Here is a 21,800-nt window from a genome sequence, read left to right on the forward strand (position 1 = left end):
GGCTAAGGCATCCTCTCCCACTAAGGAGGGTTTGGAACATATTCCACCAGGCTGTTCCAATGCGGGTTGGTGAAATGCACATGTGGCAGGATTTTGATGAAATTAGACACACGCAGGTTTCCTCACGATGTTTTCCTTCACCGCCGAGCACAAGATGAATTATAAACACAAATTAAGCATATATGTATAGAGGTGCTTGCTTGGGTTTGAACCCGAAATCATCGGTTAAGATGCACGCGTTGTAACCACTGGGCCATCTCAGCTCACTGATTAATCTAGTCTTACACAAAACAGGTATTATATAAATAAAAACAAAGCTATTGACAGCCAAAAAGTTTTTCAAATCAACTTCCAAGAAAAACTTATAAGGCTCTGAACAGCTGATATGTTTATTTAAATAAAATATATTAGTGAATAATATGCACAAATGAATATAACTCGTAAACTTGTAACATTTTTATTATTACCCACTAAAGCGTAACTTCTACACTAAGCATCGAAGTCGTGAAACTCTGAAGCACTAAGCAGTGTATACATTGTTATGACTTGCATTCCATCTAGTGTAGACTAGCTTTACTCGAATTTGAATTAAGAATGTTTTTATTTTTAGAAATTTACATTATAAACCATATTTAAATAATTTTGAATAAAGAATCTTACTTATTAATCAAACTAATTGTCAATTCTGGAACATTAAAAACATTTGGGTGGGTACTAGACTTACTACGGGGATGCCCCGTTTTCTAGCCCATATAAAAATAACGAATAGGACTACAAAACAGTTTATTATAATTCGGTTCAGTACATTAATACAATAACAACAAAAAAAATTATATATACCATAAAATAAGTCACGCTTCAATGGACAATTGTACAAAATACTTAATACTATCATCCATTTTTTTTTAAATATTACACACTATACATGAATTGGTAAAAATTTTATATTTGTTTAGTCTTCAATGAACAAACTTACAACCGATTAGATCTGATAAACGCTACGTCGAAAGTTACTTGATTTAGCCTGTTATGATGACTCAATAACGGGGCTATCCATAATGTTTGAAGATTTATATCAACATATTTAGATCTTTGGTTCTTTCCTTTTTTATTTTATGGATATCCCCTTAACACTATTCCAACCGAAGGTTAAAATAAACTATGTTCTAATTTTTTTTTATTATGCGCTACAAACAACTGACGATTAATTTAACTTTATTTATTAATTATATTATTAAAGTTGTTTATTTGTCTAATCCTCCCGTGATTGGAATAGGCTTTAATTTTTTAAATCGTCTTTGCAAAAGACGTAAACTATTCATCCAAAAAAAAATTTTTTTTCAAATAAATAAAATGTCTCAACAATTATCCTCAACTATAAAGTATTTCGTTCCAATTTTAAAAGTTTAAGTTTTTCCATTGATTGTATGAACAATTATATCTTCAATCCAATTATATCACTAATATATGATGTACGCATATAATTAATGCAAATATTAGTCTAGCGTCGTTTCTAAGAATGTTGTATACAGTTACAGTACAATAATGTTACAATACTACAATAAAATCACTTATGCACGTGTCAATCCTCCGGCAAGCAATTTCATGTACAAGCCGATTCTATAGTCCATTCCACGAACGAGCTCCAAAAGCACAAAATACTCGCTTCTCATTGGTCGATGCGATGAAGGTCACGCGGATTAGCCAATGAGCGCACGGCAATATCCCTTGGGAGCTCATTTCGTGGAATGAACTTTAATCCAACTATCAATATTTATACTAAATGGTCAATTATTTTATAAATCCTCAAAAACGCATGTACTATATATAAACGGTTTATTGCATTTTTTTTTTTAATTTTATAAGTATATTTCGTCATTTTAGAAGATTTTTAAAATGATGACGTTGATTAAGGCATATTATGGGAAAAGCGTTGTCGAATACAAATCTGCCGATTCCTAGTCGCTATGAATATATGTAATGAAGTATTAGAAGAAAAATATAAACAAGAAACACTAAAATCTGCATCAATAATATATATTACATAGCTTATATCGACATTACTGTTTTATTACAGATAATAATAATTACATATATATTTGATTCTCTTTTGAAGATTTCATTGCATTTTAGCAAAAAATTGACATAAAATTAAACAATAGTTGTACGCCACGCGGCATAACGCTATTTAATATGACAGATCTTTATTTTGAATCGACATTATTGTAAAATAATTTCCAGAATCTCTTCAAAACAAATTGTATTCATATAAAAAAAACAATGACATTATAATTGTACAGGTTATATATTTCGATTCAACGCAGATTATATCACGGATGACAGCTTAAAAAATACATAAAGTCGAAACCTATGTGGCCCAGGACTTGAGAAGTGCAAAATCTTTGTCATCCTCTGAAAAAAATAACAATACTATTACAATATATCACAAAAAAAATTCAATAAAAAAATACGAGGTTTCATCCTTAAAGAAAAAAAAGGACAGATTAATATATGAAATTCTAATATATTTATTTATAACCCAAATCAAAATATATTTTATTGAAGTAGGTTTTACAAACCCTTTTAAACGTCATTTAACAACTATATTCAGTTAAGCTACCACCGGTTTGAAATGCAGATTCTACCGAGAAGAATCAGCATGAACCTCAGTAGTTACTCTTTTCAACTTCATTTATAATACAATAGATAGGTAAAATGGTATTTAGGCCATTTAGATTGTAAACCTTTAACAAACAATGACACTAAAGAAATATCAACCATCCCATAATAATTCAATACCACAGAACTAAAATGTTATGGCAGTAAAAATACTGTCTCACACCCATTACAAACCGGTACACCACATCAACAAATATCGTTGCTCTCAAAGATCAATAAAAAAAAATGACCCGCTGAGTTTCTTTCGCCGGTTCTTCTCAAGTTTGAGGTGTTAAATTCCGAACCGGTAGTAGATTTTTGAGTATCAGTAAGAAAGTTTAATCACTTCTATTTTGAATAATGATTTTTGACTTTGACTTTGGCAATGGCTCAGGAAATATTTTTTGTTACACAATCTTCAAAATCCGTCGCGTCAGAAAGGAGTAGTACCAATATAGAATCCAAAAACAAAAAACAAAAACATGTATACACTCCTGATTTATCTGCCTCTCACAAGGGACATAGCATCTTAGTTCCCAAGGTTGGTGGAGCATTGACGTTGTAAGGAATAGTTAATATTTCTTACAGCGTGATTGTGTATGGGTGATGGTGACCACTTACCATCAGGTGGCCCATATACTCGTCAGCGAACCAATTCCATAAATAAAAAAAAACTCCTGACGTCTTGGTATTTTAAAACATAATGAGGCAGTGAATAACAACACTGCTCTGATATCTAAAGATGATGTTGATTAAAATATTCTGTCTCAAAAGAACTGTAATATAAGTTTATCATAATATAAGTAATAAATGGCCTCACCGTCAGACTTGCTCTGTTTAGACTTTTCGGGCACGGGTTCAGTAGAGGGTACCTCTGGAAGGCTGTCCGAAGGTACGTTGATACCAATCATTTCCTTGTCCAGTTCCTCCTGTAAAAAAACATTTTAATATTTAACAGTTAGTAGAGATGAAATATTTTAGTTTGAGGTTGTAGATCAGCAACAACAACAACAGCCTGTTAATTCCCACTGCTGGGCTAAAGGCCTCCTCTCCCTTTTTGAGGAGAAGGTATGGAACATATTCCACCACGCTGTTCCAATGCGGGTTGGTGTAATACACATGTGGCAGAATTTCGATGAAATTAGACACATGCAGGTTTCCTCACGATGTTTTCCTTCGCCGCTGAGCACGAGATGAATTATAAAGACAAATTAAGCACATGAATCAGCGGTGCTTGCCTGGGTTTGAACCCGCAATCATCGATTAAGATGCACGCGTTCTAACTACTGGGCCATCTCGACTCTTCAGATCAGCATATAGTCAATATTCGAACTAGTAACACGTCCGAAACTGATGATGTTGTGAGACTAGCCAATTATGCATCAGATGTAATATGTATATTATGTTTGAAAACACAAGTGCCCGCACTATTTCTCACTATTACCCTTTCAGTCAATCTGATGGGACAATGAGGTAAATCCAATATGATGGCAAAGAGTTTGAATGCTGCAAAATGTTTTCATCAAAACATAAGCAGACTCAAGTTCTGGGTTGCTTCTTAGGTAGAAAAACTAAATAGCTTTTTATTGAGCTCACAATAGTATGACATCAGCAAGTCAAGATCTGCAAGCCTCTAGTGCAAGGATGCAATACAAATATATCCTATATTTGTATTTGTATATGTGATAATATAAAAAAACAATAAACATTTGATATATAAAATCAAAATGGCAAAATAGTATATTATGTTTTACGGCTAGACTAAGACAACCTTTTCTCTTAGGTTTTTGAGCTTTGAGTATGATAAAATTTAGAGTGAGCCAGTTTTCTCATAAACTTGACCGTGATATGCAGTACTTACACAAATGAAATTAATGAACACTCAATGATATTTTTGATCATTACCTGCAATTTTAGCTTAAGATTTATAAAACCAAATAATAATACATAAAAAAAAAAATTAAACATGTAGATAAATAGCAGAATAATAAGAATGTGAAGAGATGATCAAGAAGATTGCGGATTGAAATTAAAATAATCACTTCTGATAGAATATTTAAATCTTAACAGAAGAGATTTAGCCCAACCTTTGTCATTTTTAATATTTACAGTAAACGGTATCTTTCACTAATGTGTTCGGGGGCAGGAGTTTAGAACACTATGTAATGCTTATGTGCGATTACTTAACATAAATATTCAAATATATAAAAAAGTAATAGCCTGTAAATCTACAGCCGGGCTTAGGCCTCATTTCCTTTTTGAGGAGAAGATTTCCATGCTGGTCCGATACGGGCTTATGGTAGCACTTTAAACACACACAGTTTTCCTCACTATTCCTCAATGTTTCTCACTTGGTGGTGGTATAAGGTGAATTACAAACAAAAATTAATCACATCAATTTCAGTGGTTATTGCTTCAATTACATTAGCAATCATTGGATTAAGAGGCACACAGTCTAACCACTGGGTTATCTGGGCACCTTTATAATATTAGAAGGAACTCTTACCTGTTCTAATTCTTCCAGTTCACGTTCAAGTTCATCCTCATCAATGTCGTTGGAGAAGGCGACATTGTTACTAATAGCGTCAGTTATCTCACGAGATATATCATGCTGTTCTGCAATATCATCCATGATATCGTGGACTTTGTCTACATCTCTGTAACATTGTTTTTAATCAGAATTAATAAAATTCAACGACAATTTATTACTAGTTTTTCCTTACAATTATGTGAATGTTTAATTTACACAAAAGATTAATTACATATTCTGTTGTTTAAAGTACTTAGTGAGAGAGTTGACAACAATGACAATGTAAGGAAATTTTTTTTTAAATATTTAAATTGAAATTTAACCATTTATTTGGGAAATTATTACAATTGTATAATATTGTGTTTAAATATTCGTTTCTGTTACTCTTCTACTACTATTGAATAGAATTATTAATTGATTCTCTGATAATATTGTGTGATAGCAAAAACTTAGCACAACAACTTAATATAAATTCCTTACGATAAGTAATAATAAACAAAAAATTGATTAAAGCATACAATAGTGCTATAGTTCCTGGCTTAACTATAAAATATATAAGTAATATTGAATGTTGGTGATACACAAATACGACTATTAAGTAAATAAATATTATAATTAATTACTAACATATCCTTGTGTGCCAGTTTCATAGCATTAGCCGCTTCTTTCATAGTGTTCAGTACTTGTGCATTGGTATTGGCACCTTCCAGTGCCTCCCTCTGTGCTTCTATTTGCGTAAGTGTACCATCAATCTGTGTTAATTGCTTCTCGTACCGCTTCTTACGTTTTAATGCAGCAATTGCCGCTGGTAAAAGAAAAATGTAATTATTACATTTTAGCTGCTAAGTTAGATATTGATAAATATCAATATACATTTTACATAAAGTTTATATTTGTATTGTGTGTCACAGTTAGTCATGACTATATTTCTTATACTAATACTGTCATTCTTTGTGGATAAGTCATCAATAGTGTTAGAAATTTATGATGGAGAACAATTAAATACATTTTCACTCAAGTGTAGGAATATATTTGGTTAAAAATGATATTAAATAAGAATCATATTGAATCTAAAAACGTTTTGGTAACAAGGTCAAGACGTCAACAATGGATGTAGCGATATGTGAGGCTGACACTTACACAAAAAGTATAACTTTACTTTAATATTTACGTATTCACTCACCTCTTTTGTTCTTAGTACCATTTTTTCTAGCTGTTTGTATTTCTACTTCAATCTTTCTTTCTAAAAATTCTTGTTTTTTAATAAGCAACTCCTCAGTTTCACGTAACTTTTGTATAGCTTCATGAGTTGTTGGACCCTTCTCTTCTTTTTTCCCTCCAAACAATTTACCGAGAAAACTCATTTTGCTTTAATTGCATGCAAATATGAACTTGTACACCTGTTTAATATTGCGGGTAACACTAATTATGCGTAGAAAAAACAAAATTGCATGTTATTCCTATTCGCTTCTTTTAGAAGTATGCGTCATACATAATTGTCAATTGTCATGTTTTGCAACTAATCATTTGTTAGAGAATCAGATAAAAGAAAATTCACCGAATGCGCAGCACTTTTGTTTTAACTTACAGAACTCCTATTTTGTTCTTATTTATTAATATAAATTTAAAATAAAAACTAATATTTTAATTAATAAAATAGATAAAAATATTTTTATAGTGAAATGTATCTTCAGAAATCAGAACGCACCACAAACACAAGTTGATAGTTGCCAAAATTTGATGTTTTTCCGGATACTCGTACTCGTACAGAAATGTTTACTATTATTATCTAATGTTTCATTAATGATAATGATTGAAATTAAAAAATTTCAATATTTTTTAAGACATTGTTGATATTTAAATAAAGTGACATTTTATAATGTATGTCATATTTTTTTACGTAGGAAAAAATCTCTTACCAATGTTTTTATTGTTTAGTAGACATGATAGTAGAATCCGAATTTGTGTATTAATCATCAGCTGGCTTTAGCTGCCAGATGTGACTTATCATGTCAAATTTGTCATAAATAAAATTACAACTTTCAAAATTACAGGGCCCGGCTGATTGTAATTAATTTGATTTTGTATAAATAACTGACTTAATTCTAAAACTGAATCGATATATAAGATCATTACTATTAAAATGGTTCGTGTTATAACACAAGATACGTATGATGAAGTTGTTAAGGAGAATATGGAAGAATTTGATATGACTACTGAAGAGGCGATTAAGGAAGCAGTGGCACAGTTTGAGGCACAGGTATCCGTATTAATAAAAAAAAATAAACTATTATAAATAAAATATTATAAGTAATTAAAAAAAAAATAAACTATTGAACGTAAAGTTTATAGATTATAAAAGACAATAAATAATGATTTATATATATATTACTTCCTGGTTGGTTCCTTTTGTTTAATTTTTTTTTATTTTGTTTCTGTAAAAATTTTCTTTTTTGTTTCTATAAGTCCATCATTCAAAGGGACAAAGGAAATATTACCTTAATATTATTAGTACTTTCATTCAACAATTTTTTATTTTTTTATTATTATTAGTACTTATATTTGTTTTTCTTATTACAGGGTGTAGATCTTTCAAATATAATAAAAGACCTTGCTCTCAGTTCTGGAAACAATCACCTAATCAGTGTTACTGTGGAGAAGCTGAAAGAGATTTGCCAAACTAAAGACGATGATGATCTTATGTTAAATGAATTGGATACATTGATGGTATGTTTTTATTTCTTTACTCTTAAACACCCAGAGCTTCTGTCTCCTATGTCACTAGTCATCAGGGAGTTAACCTATGACCTCCATTAGAGTTCAAACTTGCTTTGTACCAAATTTCATCAAATGAGGTTCAAACCTTTAAAGAGTTTTCATATATAATTATAGTAAAATAATAAAAGTATAATAATATAAATATAGAATTTAATGTTACTAAATTTTAAATAAACTGTTATCATAATTAAGAATAATAAGAAAATGTAGTAAAGTAAAAAGATAGGAAAGACTTTCCTTTGAGATGTCTTGGAAATAATTCCACTATGTTGCTCAAGGAAACTCCATGGTAAATATTGGTTGTGATGCCCTGGTTCTAACCAATACACCATCTTATATCCTAAGAATTACTTATTTTATTAGAATATCAAGATATATTTTTAAGTTAAAGTAGAAGAAAATTTCTCAAGATAAAATGATTCAATATTTATTTATTTAAGTTCCAAAAGATTAAATTAATAAATAAACAAGTGTGATACATTCACAGCAACATTTAAAATATTAAATATATTATTAAAATCTGTTTACTGTAAAAAAAATGCTATGAGTATAAAAAAGCATATCAAATCTATCAAAAAACAAAGAAAACTACAAATATTTACCTTTTGAAGATGCTAAATCTCCTTTGTTTTTTATTTTCCGTTTTTTATTCCAGGCAGAATGCAAAAAAGATATAGCACACAGAATAAGAGCTGGGAAAGAAGGTGCCTATGATATTTTAAATGATTTGTTGGACACAAAATATCAAGTTTACATGCAGGAAAAGAATAAACAAAATGAATTGTTCCTTATAAAGGTTTTAAAGTGTTTGACAGTTTTAATGGACATGCAGCCTGATTTACTTGACAATAAAGGCATGGAAATAATGAAGAGGTACGAGGCACATTCTTCTCAATATAAGACTTTATTCTTTTTTTAAATTTAGTTATTATGGTACAGTTGGGGTAAGAAAAGGTTCGTCACCTTAAGATCTTTTTTCGTGTGCTCAGTATGAGTGATAATTTGCTTTACCGATTGAGAATGACACATTGCAAGAGTTTAAGAATTGATAAAGGAATTAAGTTGAAAACTGACAAAGATTTTCTTACTCTGACTGCACATAATAGCATAATTTTTGCTTGAATTGACTGACATTTTTTTTAAATATTTATCAATTATGATTTGCATTTGCATGCTGCATGTTATATATTGGTATAGTATAAAGTTTCAATTAAGTAAATATGATAAATATTATAGACATAGACTAATATAATATGTGCATATGCATGTGTGTGTGTGTGTGTGTGTGTGTGTGTGTGTGTGTGTGTGTGTGTGTGTGTGTGTGTGTGTGTGTGTGTGTGTGTGTGTGTGTGTGTGTGTGTGTGTGTGTGTGTGTAAAAGTATTATTTAACATCAATGTTTGTTTTTATATCTTGTAAGTGCAAGTGAGTTTTAAACCAACTCTATTTAACCTATTTAAGATTTTAAAACCTTATTATCTTAATCTGAATATATATAGAAGTTAAAATCAATGTGTCATACCTGTTATTATAATAGTATTATTCTCACACATATAATGTTCTTTATTGAACACTTTAAAATAAATATCTATTTTCAGTATTTTAGAAACAATTGATAACGAAAATATACTCATAGCGACATTGCAGTGGATTAGTACATGCTGTCTCCGGCATGAAATGAATAGACAAGGAATATTTGCTAAAAACATAACTGTTCATTTAAAAGAATTGCTGAAGAAAAGTGAAAACAAGAAGGTAAGCCTACATATCTACATAACATGAACATATTAATAAAAAGTACTTTTTTCTCCTTTTGTCAAACAATTTGGTATTTATTAGGGAATATTAATGTTATCACTAAAATTATTTCGGACAGTGTAGTGTGTGTAGTGAACAGGTTTATAGTGATGATCATAGACATTATCGTTGTTAGAAGTATTAATCTTCAATGCGCCATAAACCTTGTAATTACAGGAACTAAGAGCTTATGACTCTTATTCCTGTAATAACACTTGCTCACTCATCCTTCAAACCGGAATACACTAATAGTGCTGTTTAGTTATAAAGTTGACTAGAGGGTTTGACCTAAAGGTGGCAATTGAGTACCTTGAGTAAATTGATTTATTGTCTATTACTTGGCGGCAAATTAACGCGAAGTCATTGGTGGAGATTAATTAATCTATGATATTCACTATGGATTTATGAGAAAATGTCGTTTTGTAATTATACGAAACTTTAATCGTTATTTTGAAGTAAAATGGAAATTAGATATAAGTATTTAAGAGTAATTGTGTTATATTATAAATAAACAATATCCATAATACGTATAATAAACTCTTAGCTATTAGGAAATCTTATGAAATACGTAAATCTAATGTCTGTTTATCTTTTTTCCTACTTGGATTGGAGAAGGCTATAGGCGGTCTAAAACTTATACAAACTATGATAACATCGTTTTGTATAATTAAGTATAGTACGACACAAATTAGATGTAGCATCGGAAAATGCAATGAAATGAATATAAAACCGATTACTGCCGATTTACACGACCAATAGAAATAGCTCCCTATAGGCTATAGCGCCATTCAACGCTATTCGTCGCTATAGATTTTCGCGTCAGTTCAACCTGAGAAAACAACTGCATGTAAATCGACGTGTCAAATTGACGAATATATTAGGTCATATGATATTGCAAGTTATTACGTTTGTGTAAAGATCATATTTACGTGAGAAATAAATATAGATAATTTGGGCTAGCATACTCAATTCGGATGTGATCGGTTTTACGAATTTTGCTGATGCTACATATAAGTTGTGTCGTACTATATAATAATATCTGTAATCTAAAGCACTGCGCGCACTGGTAACTTTTGTCACGGTGACTGTTTCGTCACTCTTGTCGAGTCCATGAATATATATGGAGGTGCGCGCACATGACGACGTGACATTTGTGTCTGCATCTGTACATATTCAGTCACCGTGACAAAATTTACCAGTGCGCGCTAGTTCTAAACGAGCTACTAAAATTGAAATATGAATATTTTCAGTTGCTAAGTGAAACATTGCTTGTAATAAGAAGATTAACGCTCGACGATGACATACGAGTGGAGTTCGGAAAAGCGCACGAGCACGCCCGAGACTTGGGCGTCAATCTTTTAGACTCTTTAGATGATTTGTTAAAAGGTAATTACGTTGTACTTTTTAACATATATTAATAAGAATAAAATGCATTTTCAAATGCCCTATACTTTTCTCCGCGCTTATAAAATCCAAAGCCTAATGCAAGAAAACTAACCAATGATTTTCTACCACCTTTTGATAATGCATAATTTGTGTTTACAATTCATATAATTAGTAGGAGTGAAGGAAAACATCGTGAAGAAACTTTGTCAAAAAAAATTCTGCCAATTGCGTTTCTTCTCCAACTTCTCCACGCGAAGCGAAGGTTCGCTCAAAAGTTCGCTGGTTTACATCACGGAATATTCACTCAGTTTTGCTGCATGGTATAATTGATAGGAGTGAAGGAAAACATCGTGAAGAAACTTTGTCAGACAAAATTCTGCTAGATACGTGTCTTCTCCAACTTCTCCATGGAAAGCGATAGTTCACTCAAAAGTTCGCTGGTTTACATCACGGAATATTAACTCAGTTTTGCTGCATGGTATAATTGGTAGGACTGAAGGAAAACATCGTGAAGAAACTTTGCCAGACAAAATTCTGCTAGATACGTGTCTTCTCCAACTTCTCCACGCGAAGGGAATGTTCGCTCAAAAGTTCGCTGGTTTACATCACGGAATATTCACTCAGTTTTGCTGCATGGTATAATTGGTAGGACTGAAGGAAAACATCGTGAAGAAACTTTGCCAGACAAAATTCTGTTAGATACGTGTCTTATCCAACTTCTCCACGCGAAGGGAATGTGGAAAGTTCGCTGGTTTACATCACGGAATATTCACTCAGTTTTGCTGCATGGTATAATTGGTAGGAGTGAAGGAAAACATCGTGAAGAAACTTTGCCAGATAAAATTCTGCTAATTACGTGTCTTCTCCAACTTCTCCACGCGAAGGGAATGTGGAAAGTTCGCTGGTTTACATCACGAAATATTTACTGAGTTTTCGCTGCATGGTACTTCCCCTTAGAGCATCACCGGCCGCCGCTTGTGGGCGAGCTGTTGCAGACGCAGACGGAAATAAAATTCTGCTAGATACGTGTCTTATCCAACTTCTCCACGCGAAGGGAATGTTCGCTCAAAAGTTCGCTGTTTTACATCACGGAATATTTACTGAGTTTTGCTGCATGGTACATCCCCTTAGAGCACCACCGGCCGCCGCTTGTGGGCGAGCTGCTTCAGACGCAGACAGCGCTGTTGGTGCGTCACGAGTTGTGTGCGCGTGTGCGGCCCGCGCTGGCCGCTCTGCTCGCCGACAACTACGACGACGCAGCCGTTAGTTCCGCCGCCGCTCGCCTGTAAGCCCTGCCTTGTACCTTAGTATTACACGAACATTTCAAACCAGATTCAAGTCACAGTGAATAACAGTTGTAATTAAGATACATAAACAGTCATAATAAAAATGGAAAATGAGACACCTCATGGTATAGACATTGGCGCTGTAAGAAATATTAAAAAATCCTTACAACGTCAATACGCAACCAACCTTGGGAACTAAAATGTGAATGGTTGGTGCCGTGTCTATCCATACGAGCTTGCTTAAAGCCCTACCACCAATTCAATTCACTAAGAGTTACTATAAGACAGGAATTCTAATGAAACACACTACAGTTTATTTGTGACAGTTGACATATATGTATATAATATCTACGAAAAATAGTTTTAAACTGAAAATATTACACATAACAAAAAACATCCGCAAAATGTTACACATAAAATAATTACTTAATATGGGGTAATTTTAATAAAAACAAAGCGATCACTTAATGAAATAAATCTATTTTGCACACGTGCACACATACTCACACGAAGTATACGCATAAGAGTTGAAAGCATCGGCTTAATACAATATCATTCCGTATATGTTATAACGCATCTAAATAATTCAATTAAAACCCACACAGTTTCTCGGCCGATTGGAAGTGCGACCTCAAAGACAAACACCTTTCGTTATCGATGTGCAACGATTTCATCTTGACGATGATTTCGTTTTCGATTTTCGATCGTTCATGTATCAATTCGGCTCTCAATTTCTCAGTTTCCAAAGATCTATTCTGCAATAAAGTCATGCTGTCGTTTAAGTCCCTTATCTCCTCGATCAATCCAATTAAGGAACCTTCTCTACAGTTTTCGACGTTCGGTCTGCGGTTTTTAACGTTTAATCTCGTTTGTGCGACTTGGATCCTCTGTGATACCTTCAACATTTCCTCGTGTAAAGTCTGCAATATATTCTCAGTTTCGACGATCTTCGCAAGCGTCAATTGCAATTGATTCTCCAATTCTTTCTTTACTTGTTCGGTGCGAGCTATTCTGTTACTTAACGCCTTGTTGACCCGTATGTCTTGTGAGCGTAAATCCCTTGCGGAATTTATCAGAACAGCGTCGACTCTTTCTCTCAAATTCTTGGAACTGTCTATAGCGTTCTTAAATTGTTCCAATGCCGTGACTGTGTGCTGTTCCCACGATTGAACATTGGATTGCCCTTCGGATAGTCTCGTCGCACCGGCGGAATCTTTCACGTTAACCGATTTAGTTTCCAAATCGGAGTTATAGCTTTCGTACTTGAATGCCAAATATTTATTGCTCCAGTCACTTTCTAGCGTATTTTTGGCGGCAGCGTTCATTTTGAGTTGATTTTCGATATCCCTTAGCATATCTCTGTGTAACCTTTTTATGTTCTCTATGAGGACGGATTCGTTAAATAATTCGTCCTGTGGTTCGTCATAGACCATATCAGATTGCATCCTATTTCGTCTGATTAGTAAACATTCGTCAGTTATGTATTCGGGAATATTCAAGACGTCAATGGCGTTCTTTAATTGTTGTCTCAAAGCTTCCAGTATATTGATTTCTGCATCAATATCTTGTATGGCTCTCTCCAGTTCAGATTTCCAGTAGTTGATATGTTTAGCTCTGTGTTTTAATTGGTCTGTACTGTCATTGAAATCATTGCAAGAGGTTTGATTTACCTTAACAATGCAGTTCTTTGTTGTGGACGTATTTTTGTCGGTTATACCAATTATATCGCCTTTTAATACTTGTTTGTTGTGCCTGTCCCAACTTTCAATTGTTGTCAAACCGAAATTGTTGCCTCCGAATGAAAGATAATCACCATTTCGTATTGAAGACATCTTTAAATTATTTTATATTTGATTTCGCTTCGCTTTGAGTTTATGTTTGATTATTGATTTAATACTTTTTATGTATCCATGGCGTATTGTCTTGGAAACCAAACACATATCTAACTCATTTAAATGTATACGTTTTAATTGGATTTTAAAATTCAAGAAATGTTCATTGATGGATATATTTCTTATATGTAATATGAGTTTGGTTATACATATATCAACGAAGATTGGTAATGGAGCTCCATAAATATAGATATTTCGTTGTTTATTCGGTTAAGATGAATAAACAAATAAACAACGTTCGTGAGTCGAGATGGCCCAGTGGTTAAAACGCGTGCATCTTAACCGATGATTGCGGGTTCAAATCCAGGCGAGCACCGCTGATTCATGTGCTTAATTTGTCTTTATAATTCATCTCGTACTCAGCGGTGAAGGAAAACATCGTGAGGAAACCTGCATGTGACATTATCTTTATCTTATCTTAAATATGTAAGAAAAATATAATTTTTCATGTTTCAAAAGTTCCTTTTTATTAAATAATTTCAAGTAATAAATAAGTTTTAAATAGAAAAAGAAAGCCATATATAGAAATTTCCATAATACAAGACTAAAAATAATAATAAACAAAATTTTTAATTCACAGAATAACAGCCTTAGCTGGTAACGACGATGTGAAGCGACAGATCGTTAAGTCCGGCGTCGTTCCCATCATTGTTTCCCTGCTGAAGAGACATAACGTAAGTGTGAACGATATATTAGCATATGACTTCTGGCCACTTTATACGGAGCCAATTTCACACAATCGGAGAAAGTTGAGTCGAGATGGCCCAGTGGTTAGAACGCGAAATCTTAACCGATGATTGCGGGTTCAAACCCAGGCAAGCACCGCTGATTCATGTGCTTAATTTGTCTTTATAATTCATCTCGTACTCAGCGGTGAAGGAAAACATCGTGAGGAAACCTGCATGTGACAAATTTCATAGAAATTCTGCCACATGTGTATTCCATCAACCCGCATTGGAACAGCGTGGTGGAATATGTTCCAAACCTTCTCCTCAAAGGGAGTGGAGGCCTTTGGCCCAGCAGTGGGAATTTACAGGATGTTGTTGTTGTTGTTGTTGTTGAAGAAAGTTCAGACTCATAACGAACAACTTCAAATCCGGAAAATCGAAGTTATTGAGTTTCCTGTTAAACAATCTCAGTAAGAACCCGGTATTTAAAGTCGTTGATCCTGTGTGATCGATCTAGAGTGAAATTCGAGGACGCGCTTGTGTTGCGGCCCATATTTATGAATTAAAATATGTCCTGTGCATTTCTCTCTGGGCTCGTCTATCTTATGTATGAGGAAGAAATTAATATCATTATTATTTTTATACTTATTATGATGGTATACAAATATCGTTACATTATTATATATAAAGACACGTTTCTTTAAAACATTTAGAATTTGATCAGAAATTGTGGAGATTTATTACATTTTGGTTTTGCAAACAATAATGAGGTCGATAAATATGATAGATGGTACTGCAAGCTTAAAGCCGCCTTTTCTCATGATGAGAGTACATACCTTATTACAAAACGGTGCTCCGATAGATTTCCATTCGACACATGCAGATTATCTCACGATGTTTGTCCTTACGCTGAACTCGTGATGAAAAATTATAAACAAAATTCTCTTGCATTTTCACTTATGTGTCTTGCTACTTTAAATTTAAAATATATATGTATCTCGTGAAGAAAACATTCGTGGGTAATATCGAAATATCGAACTCCACCAACGAAAAATAAAGAACATGGTAAATATCCCGTATTTAATAACTGTAATAATAAATGTAGCAGCAACATAACATTATATTTATTGACATTATGACATTAGGAGGCCAGTGAAAATCAGTGTAGAAGCTAATATTCTACATATACTGAGTGATCTCCTTTTGGTTTATTTATTTATTTATTTAAGATTCACCAGTGGTAAATACATCAACACGTACAATGGTATACAATTTTAATACAACTTAAAAGTAAATGCATTACCTATAATACCACTTGCAAAAATACAGTTGGAGATGACAAACTTACAAATAATTGGTTGAATTGCACTGCTGCGAACTTTTCTCTTTTGTTTTTCATTTTTTATTTTGTGTATAATTTTTGTATTACATAGAATAAGTGTCGTTTTCTTTCTGTCTTGATTACTATACATTTTGTGTCTGTAGTAGTTGACATATAATATTTAAAAGTAAATTAATGACATGTAATGTCTTTTTAAATGTGTCTAATTTTATTCGTAATAAAACCATAATTCTATGGTGTTGCTTATTTATTTATATCAGTAGTGTAATTTATTCAACCAATAAAGGTTATTATTATTATTATATTTAGAATAATCCATCTACAACAGCATCGATACTGAAGTGTATATCGGCCCTGTGTCTTCGCGAAGCGTCACACGGGAAAATGTTTGTCGAGAACGGCGCCGCAGAGGCGATAGTGGAGAGCCTCACAGTGCACGCTGATGTCGCTGCCGTGCAGGTCAGTTGAAATCAAAAAATCAAAATAAACTTTATTCAAGTAGGCTTTTATAAGCACTTTTGAATCGTCATTTTACAATTAAGTGAAGCTACCACCGGTTCGGAAAGTAGATTCTAACGAGAAGAACAGGCAAGAAACTCAGTATTTACTCTTTTTTAACATTTAAAAAATACAACGTCATGTTAATTAAATACAATTATTTCAATTAATGTATCCTGCTTGGAAGTCAACAGGTATTAACTCCACGCTTTTTTATCATCTACAAAATCTTGTATCGAATAGTATGCTTTTTCTACCAATGTATTTTTAACAAACGATTTGATTGAGGGTAGAGGTATCAAGCTGGATGGTATGTGGTCACCATCGCCAATAGGGATAGATAGCAGAGATGGCCCAGTGGTTAGAACGCGTGCACCTTAGGAGTTGTCCATTAATCACGTGATCTTTTTTAGCATTTTTTAACCCCCCCTCCCCATTGGTGATACGTAGTGAGGTTTAAGACCACCCCCCTCCCCCTTCTCAACATCACGTGTATTTTTAGTACCTACAAAGAATCATAACGAAATCTGTCAAGGTCACTACACGCCGCGCCGTGCCGCTTAATATTTGTTTAAAAATCGCGCATTAGACGAAAAAATAAATACACGAGATATCTTACTACAACCTTGTGTTATTTTCGTGATTTTTATCAAACCCCCCCCCCCCCTTTCAAGCCTCACGTGATTAATGGACAACCCCTTAACCGATGATTGCGGGTTCAAATCCAGGCAAGCACCGCTGATTCATGTGCTTAATTTGTCTTTATAATTCATCTCGTGCTCAGCGGTGAAGGAAAACATCGTGAGGAATACACATGTGACAAATTTCATAGAAATTCTGCCACATGTGTATTCCACTAACCCGCAAAGGAACAGCGTGGTGGAACATGTTCCAAACCTTCTCCTCAAAGGGAGAGGAGGCCTTTAGCCCAGCAGTGGGAATTTACAGGCTGTTTTTGTTGTTGTATTGCCAATAGACATTTGTCATGATATGAGCATGTTATACAGAAGTATGAGGGCAATGTTGTGAGGAAGGTTTTGAGCGTGGAACGATGGAGGGATTGTCTGAAAGACGATATGGCTGGGAAGAATGTTACTTGTGAAATGACGTCAGACAGAGAACTAATGAAGAAGATATGCTGTGCCGACCCCAAATAAAATACAGATAAGGGTAGGAAGATGATTATGGTAATGCCACTAGATATTGATGAAAAATTTTAACCATTATGTAATGGTCACCAACCATGGAAACTAAGATATTGTGACTCTTGTGTCAGTTAAACTGGCTCACTCACCCTATAAACTAAAGTACAAAAATACTAAGTTTACCAGTATATATCTGATAAGGTCTTACTTACGCTGACAAGGACTTACAATAAATTACTTTATACCTACTTTTCTTTCTAGTGGATTCCTACCCTTTATAACTACTTTTCTTTCTAGTGGATTCCTACCAGGCCTTTCCTACCAGACGACCTCCTGGTCGAGTGTTGTGTACACCGGTTTTCATGGGTACGCCATTCTGAGGTCCCGGGTTCGATTCCCGGCCGAGTCGATGTAGATTACCATTAGTTTTCTATGGTGTCTTGGGTCTGGGTGTTTGTGGTACCGTCGTTACTTCTGATTTCCATAACACAAGTGCTTCAGCTACTTACATTGGGATCAGAGTAATGTATGTGATGTTGTCTCATATTTATTATTATTTATTATTATTATAATTCAATAAGATTATGTAGATGTATTTATACACAGTACATATACCATAACATTTTTTTAAAATTTTTGTCGGTCTGTCTGTCTGTTTGTTCCGGCTAATCTCTGGAACGGCTGGACCGATTTTGACGGAACTTTCACTGGCAGATAACTAATATAATAGGGAGTAACTTAAACTACAATATTATATATCTTTTTGTTAAATTCAAACGCGTACAAGGTCGCGAGCACGCTTAATAATAATATTTGTCATTTATTTTTGTCTCTGTTTTTTTATATGAAATGTGTTCTTAACATTTTTAATATTTGGTACAATTTCAGAAAAACGGTTGCTGGGCTGTCCGCAACATGGTGGCGAGGTATCGCGACCACAACGCGAAGTTTCAAGAACTGGGAATCGAAGCCGCACTTAACAAGGCGTACGAGAAGTTCGCTCAGGATTTTGGTTTCGATATCAAGTCGGCGCTCCGTGACCTCGAATGCGACGTGAAGTTTGACGAGCAGTGGAAGGGAAAGGGGATTCAGATAGAGCAATAGTCGTACAATGTATTATGAATTTATTTATGAGGTACGATTGTATAATACTATTTTATTGATATCGTGTTTTCACATTTTTTTTTAAATGTGTATGTTTATACGCTCAAGTACACACACACACACACTCTTACACACACACACACACAAGGACTTGTTTGCATACAAGCAAAAAAGTTTACAACAACAACAACAGCCTGTAATTCCTGCTGGGCTAAAGCCTCCTCTCCCTTTGAGAAGGTTTGGAACATATTCCATCACGCTGTTCCAATGCGGGTTGGTGGAATACACATGTGACAGAATTTCTATGAAATTTGTCACATGCAGGTTTCCTCACGATGTTTTCTTTCACCGCTGAGCATGAGATGAATTTTAAAGACAAATTAAGCACATGAAACAGCGGTGCTTGCCTGGGTTTGAACCCGCAACCATCGGTTAAGATGCACGCGTTCTAACCACTGGGTCATCTCGACTCAACAAAAAGTTTGATTATTGTAAATTAAATAAAGTTCTTGTAATTATTTAATATCTCGATAAAGTTGTTTATTGGAGTAGATTTAGAAATGATAAAGATCTAATTAGATCTATTAGAAGTTATCGTGTTGCACATCATTGATTGTGAAAGGGTTTGCTTATAACAATATTCACTTTTACGTTTTGTGCACCTTCTAGCTTTAAATATTGTAAAATCCAAGAGATTATTCATGACCATCTCTCATAATTTTTGGGTCATAGTCTGAGGTTGAGTTAAAGAAATTCATTTGAATCGGTTATTTTTAAAGAATTATTACTGGTTTATAGTTTTAGATAAAAAGCACAATCATAGACAGCTTAAGACATTGTCTAATTTGTTTTAATAAAATAAAAAACTAAATATTTCCACTGCAATATGTTGATTTGTTATTTTTATAAAATTCTTTATGTATTAATAAATTACATTTATAACAAAATTGAAAGTTTTTTTTTATATAATAATTATCCTCCTTACCTCCGATGGAGGTAACTTTGGTGAATATTCATATTCAAAATATTATAGCTAGTCTTCAACTGTAGGATAGTTTTTATTAACACAAGAACAGTTTCCCTTAATTACATATTTGTGTGAAGAGTAAGGCAATAGTGTTTGCGGCTATCTCTATCGCACCGCTAGAATCATAAAACGTCGAAATTGTTCTTTTTTTTACATAAAATCTATAATTATTTAATTATATTATCTAAATTAATCCTATGCTAAAATCGACACAATCAAATGTTACTCGAAATTAATTGATTGATACAAGAACATTGCAAAAACTATAACTTGTATCACAGAATTTAGTCCATATTCATCCAATCAAAAGCAGCCTTATTTCGCTATTGCAAAATTTGTCATGGACCAATTGAAAAATTGAAATTTTCTTGGTATTCCGAATACTAATCTTTATTCATTAGCGAGGAGATTTTTTGTATTGCCTTACTGAAAAATTGACTAATCTAAAAAATACAGTCGGGGTTAGAAAAGATTCGTTACCTTAAGATCTTTTGTCGTGTGCTCAGTATGAGCGATAATCTGCTTTACCGATCGAGAATGACATATTGCGTCGCAATGATTTGATGTTTAGATTCAAAAGGTACTAAGAGCTTAAGACTTGATGAAGGAATTAATTTGAAAACTGACGAAGGTTTTCTTGCTCTGACTATACATAAAACTTGTACTTGTAGATGCAACATTTTCAGAGAAGATTAAAGACCAGCGACAATTATAATTAAATATATTGGCCAACATCACCTGCATTACTCTGATCCCAATATAAGTAGCTAATGCACTTGTGTTATGGAAAATCAGAAGTAACGGCGGTACCACAAACACCTAGACTCAACACAATATAGGAAGCTAATGAACTTTCTACATCGACTTGGCCGGGAATCGAACCCGGGACCTCGGAGTGGCGTACCCGTGAAAACCTGTCTATACAATCGACCATGACGGTCATATTATAAAGTTAGGAAGAATATATGTCGTGTTAAAGAAAAATACATGTCTCAAAATAAACTATTTATTTCAATATTGTATATACATATAGTTATTTCTTACAATCCCATGAAAATATAATATTCAATAAGTATAATTATAAAATACATAAAAAGTTTTCAACATTGTATATAAATCCGGAAATTGTACATTTCGAAAACTTGTAAATTTTCATTTTTTTAAATCGTCATACGATATAAAAACAAATTATTGTGTGCTTCTACAATATACGTGTACATATCAATAAATAAGATAATTATTGTTACACTTCAAACATATGAATGATTTACTCTTATTAAATGCTTCAAATTAAAAATTAAAACTGAGATATACAAAATGTTTCTATTATATATTCTTAATATAATTCCTGAAAATATAAGCGAATTCGTAGTATTGTTTTGGTCAACACTTTTCTAGTTACTGTTCTTAATAGATCCTACCGATAATGTAGGTAACAGTTTTATCGGTTTAGAGTTAGCTTGAATAATCAATTTTTGATGTGCTTGTAAATTTAAGATCTGACTGTAAGTACCCGATAGATCTAAACGCTGCTTTAACATAGTAAAACCTTTTAAGACACATCAAGTAATCATTTTGAATATTTGCACCAAGTTACGTTTTTTAAAGTATATTTTAAAGACATCAATATTATTCTAAGGTTATACAAAAACAACCTCAACCTGCGACATTGAGTAAAAAATAAAATAAA

General features: G+C 33.2%; 3 protein-coding genes across 3 annotated transcripts; 1 reads left to right on the forward strand and 2 right to left on the reverse strand.

The window, feature by feature from the left end:
• Positions 1-388: 388 nt before the first annotated feature.
• On the reverse strand, positions 389-6,847 carry LOC124539238 (charged multivesicular body protein 4c). Its single transcript, XM_047116540.1, has 5 exons — positions 6,372-6,847; positions 5,816-5,993; positions 5,165-5,315; positions 3,479-3,587; positions 389-2,412 (listed from the first exon to the last, which is right to left on the reverse strand). The coding sequence occupies exons 1-5, from the start codon at positions 6,550-6,552 to the stop codon at positions 2,369-2,371; spliced, it is 663 nt and encodes a 220-aa protein (XP_046972496.1). The 5' UTR covers positions 6,553-6,847; the 3' UTR covers positions 389-2,368.
• A 314-nt stretch (positions 6,848-7,161) lies between these two features.
• LOC124539239 (armadillo repeat-containing protein 6 homolog) lies at positions 7,162-19,166 on the forward strand. The gene is made up of 9 exons (XM_047116541.1): positions 7,162-7,448; positions 7,769-7,915; positions 8,622-8,839; positions 9,564-9,720; positions 11,013-11,148; positions 12,280-12,433; positions 14,907-15,000; positions 16,646-16,795; positions 18,868-19,166. Exons 1-9 carry the CDS (start codon positions 7,332-7,334, stop codon positions 19,081-19,083), a joined length of 1,389 nt encoding a protein of 462 aa, XP_046972497.1. The 5' UTR covers positions 7,162-7,331; the 3' UTR covers positions 19,084-19,166.
• LOC124539237 (tektin-3-like) lies at positions 13,025-14,266 on the reverse strand. The gene has a single exon (XM_047116538.1). It carries the CDS (start codon positions 14,264-14,266, stop codon positions 13,025-13,027), a length of 1,242 nt encoding a protein of 413 aa, XP_046972494.1.
• Positions 19,167-21,800: the final 2,634 nt, after the last annotated feature.

Source organism: Vanessa cardui, chromosome 22 (assembly GCF_905220365.1).
Source record: "Vanessa cardui chromosome 22, ilVanCard2.1, whole genome shotgun sequence".
Classification (NCBI taxonomy): domain Eukaryota; kingdom Metazoa; phylum Arthropoda; class Insecta; order Lepidoptera; family Nymphalidae; genus Vanessa; species Vanessa cardui.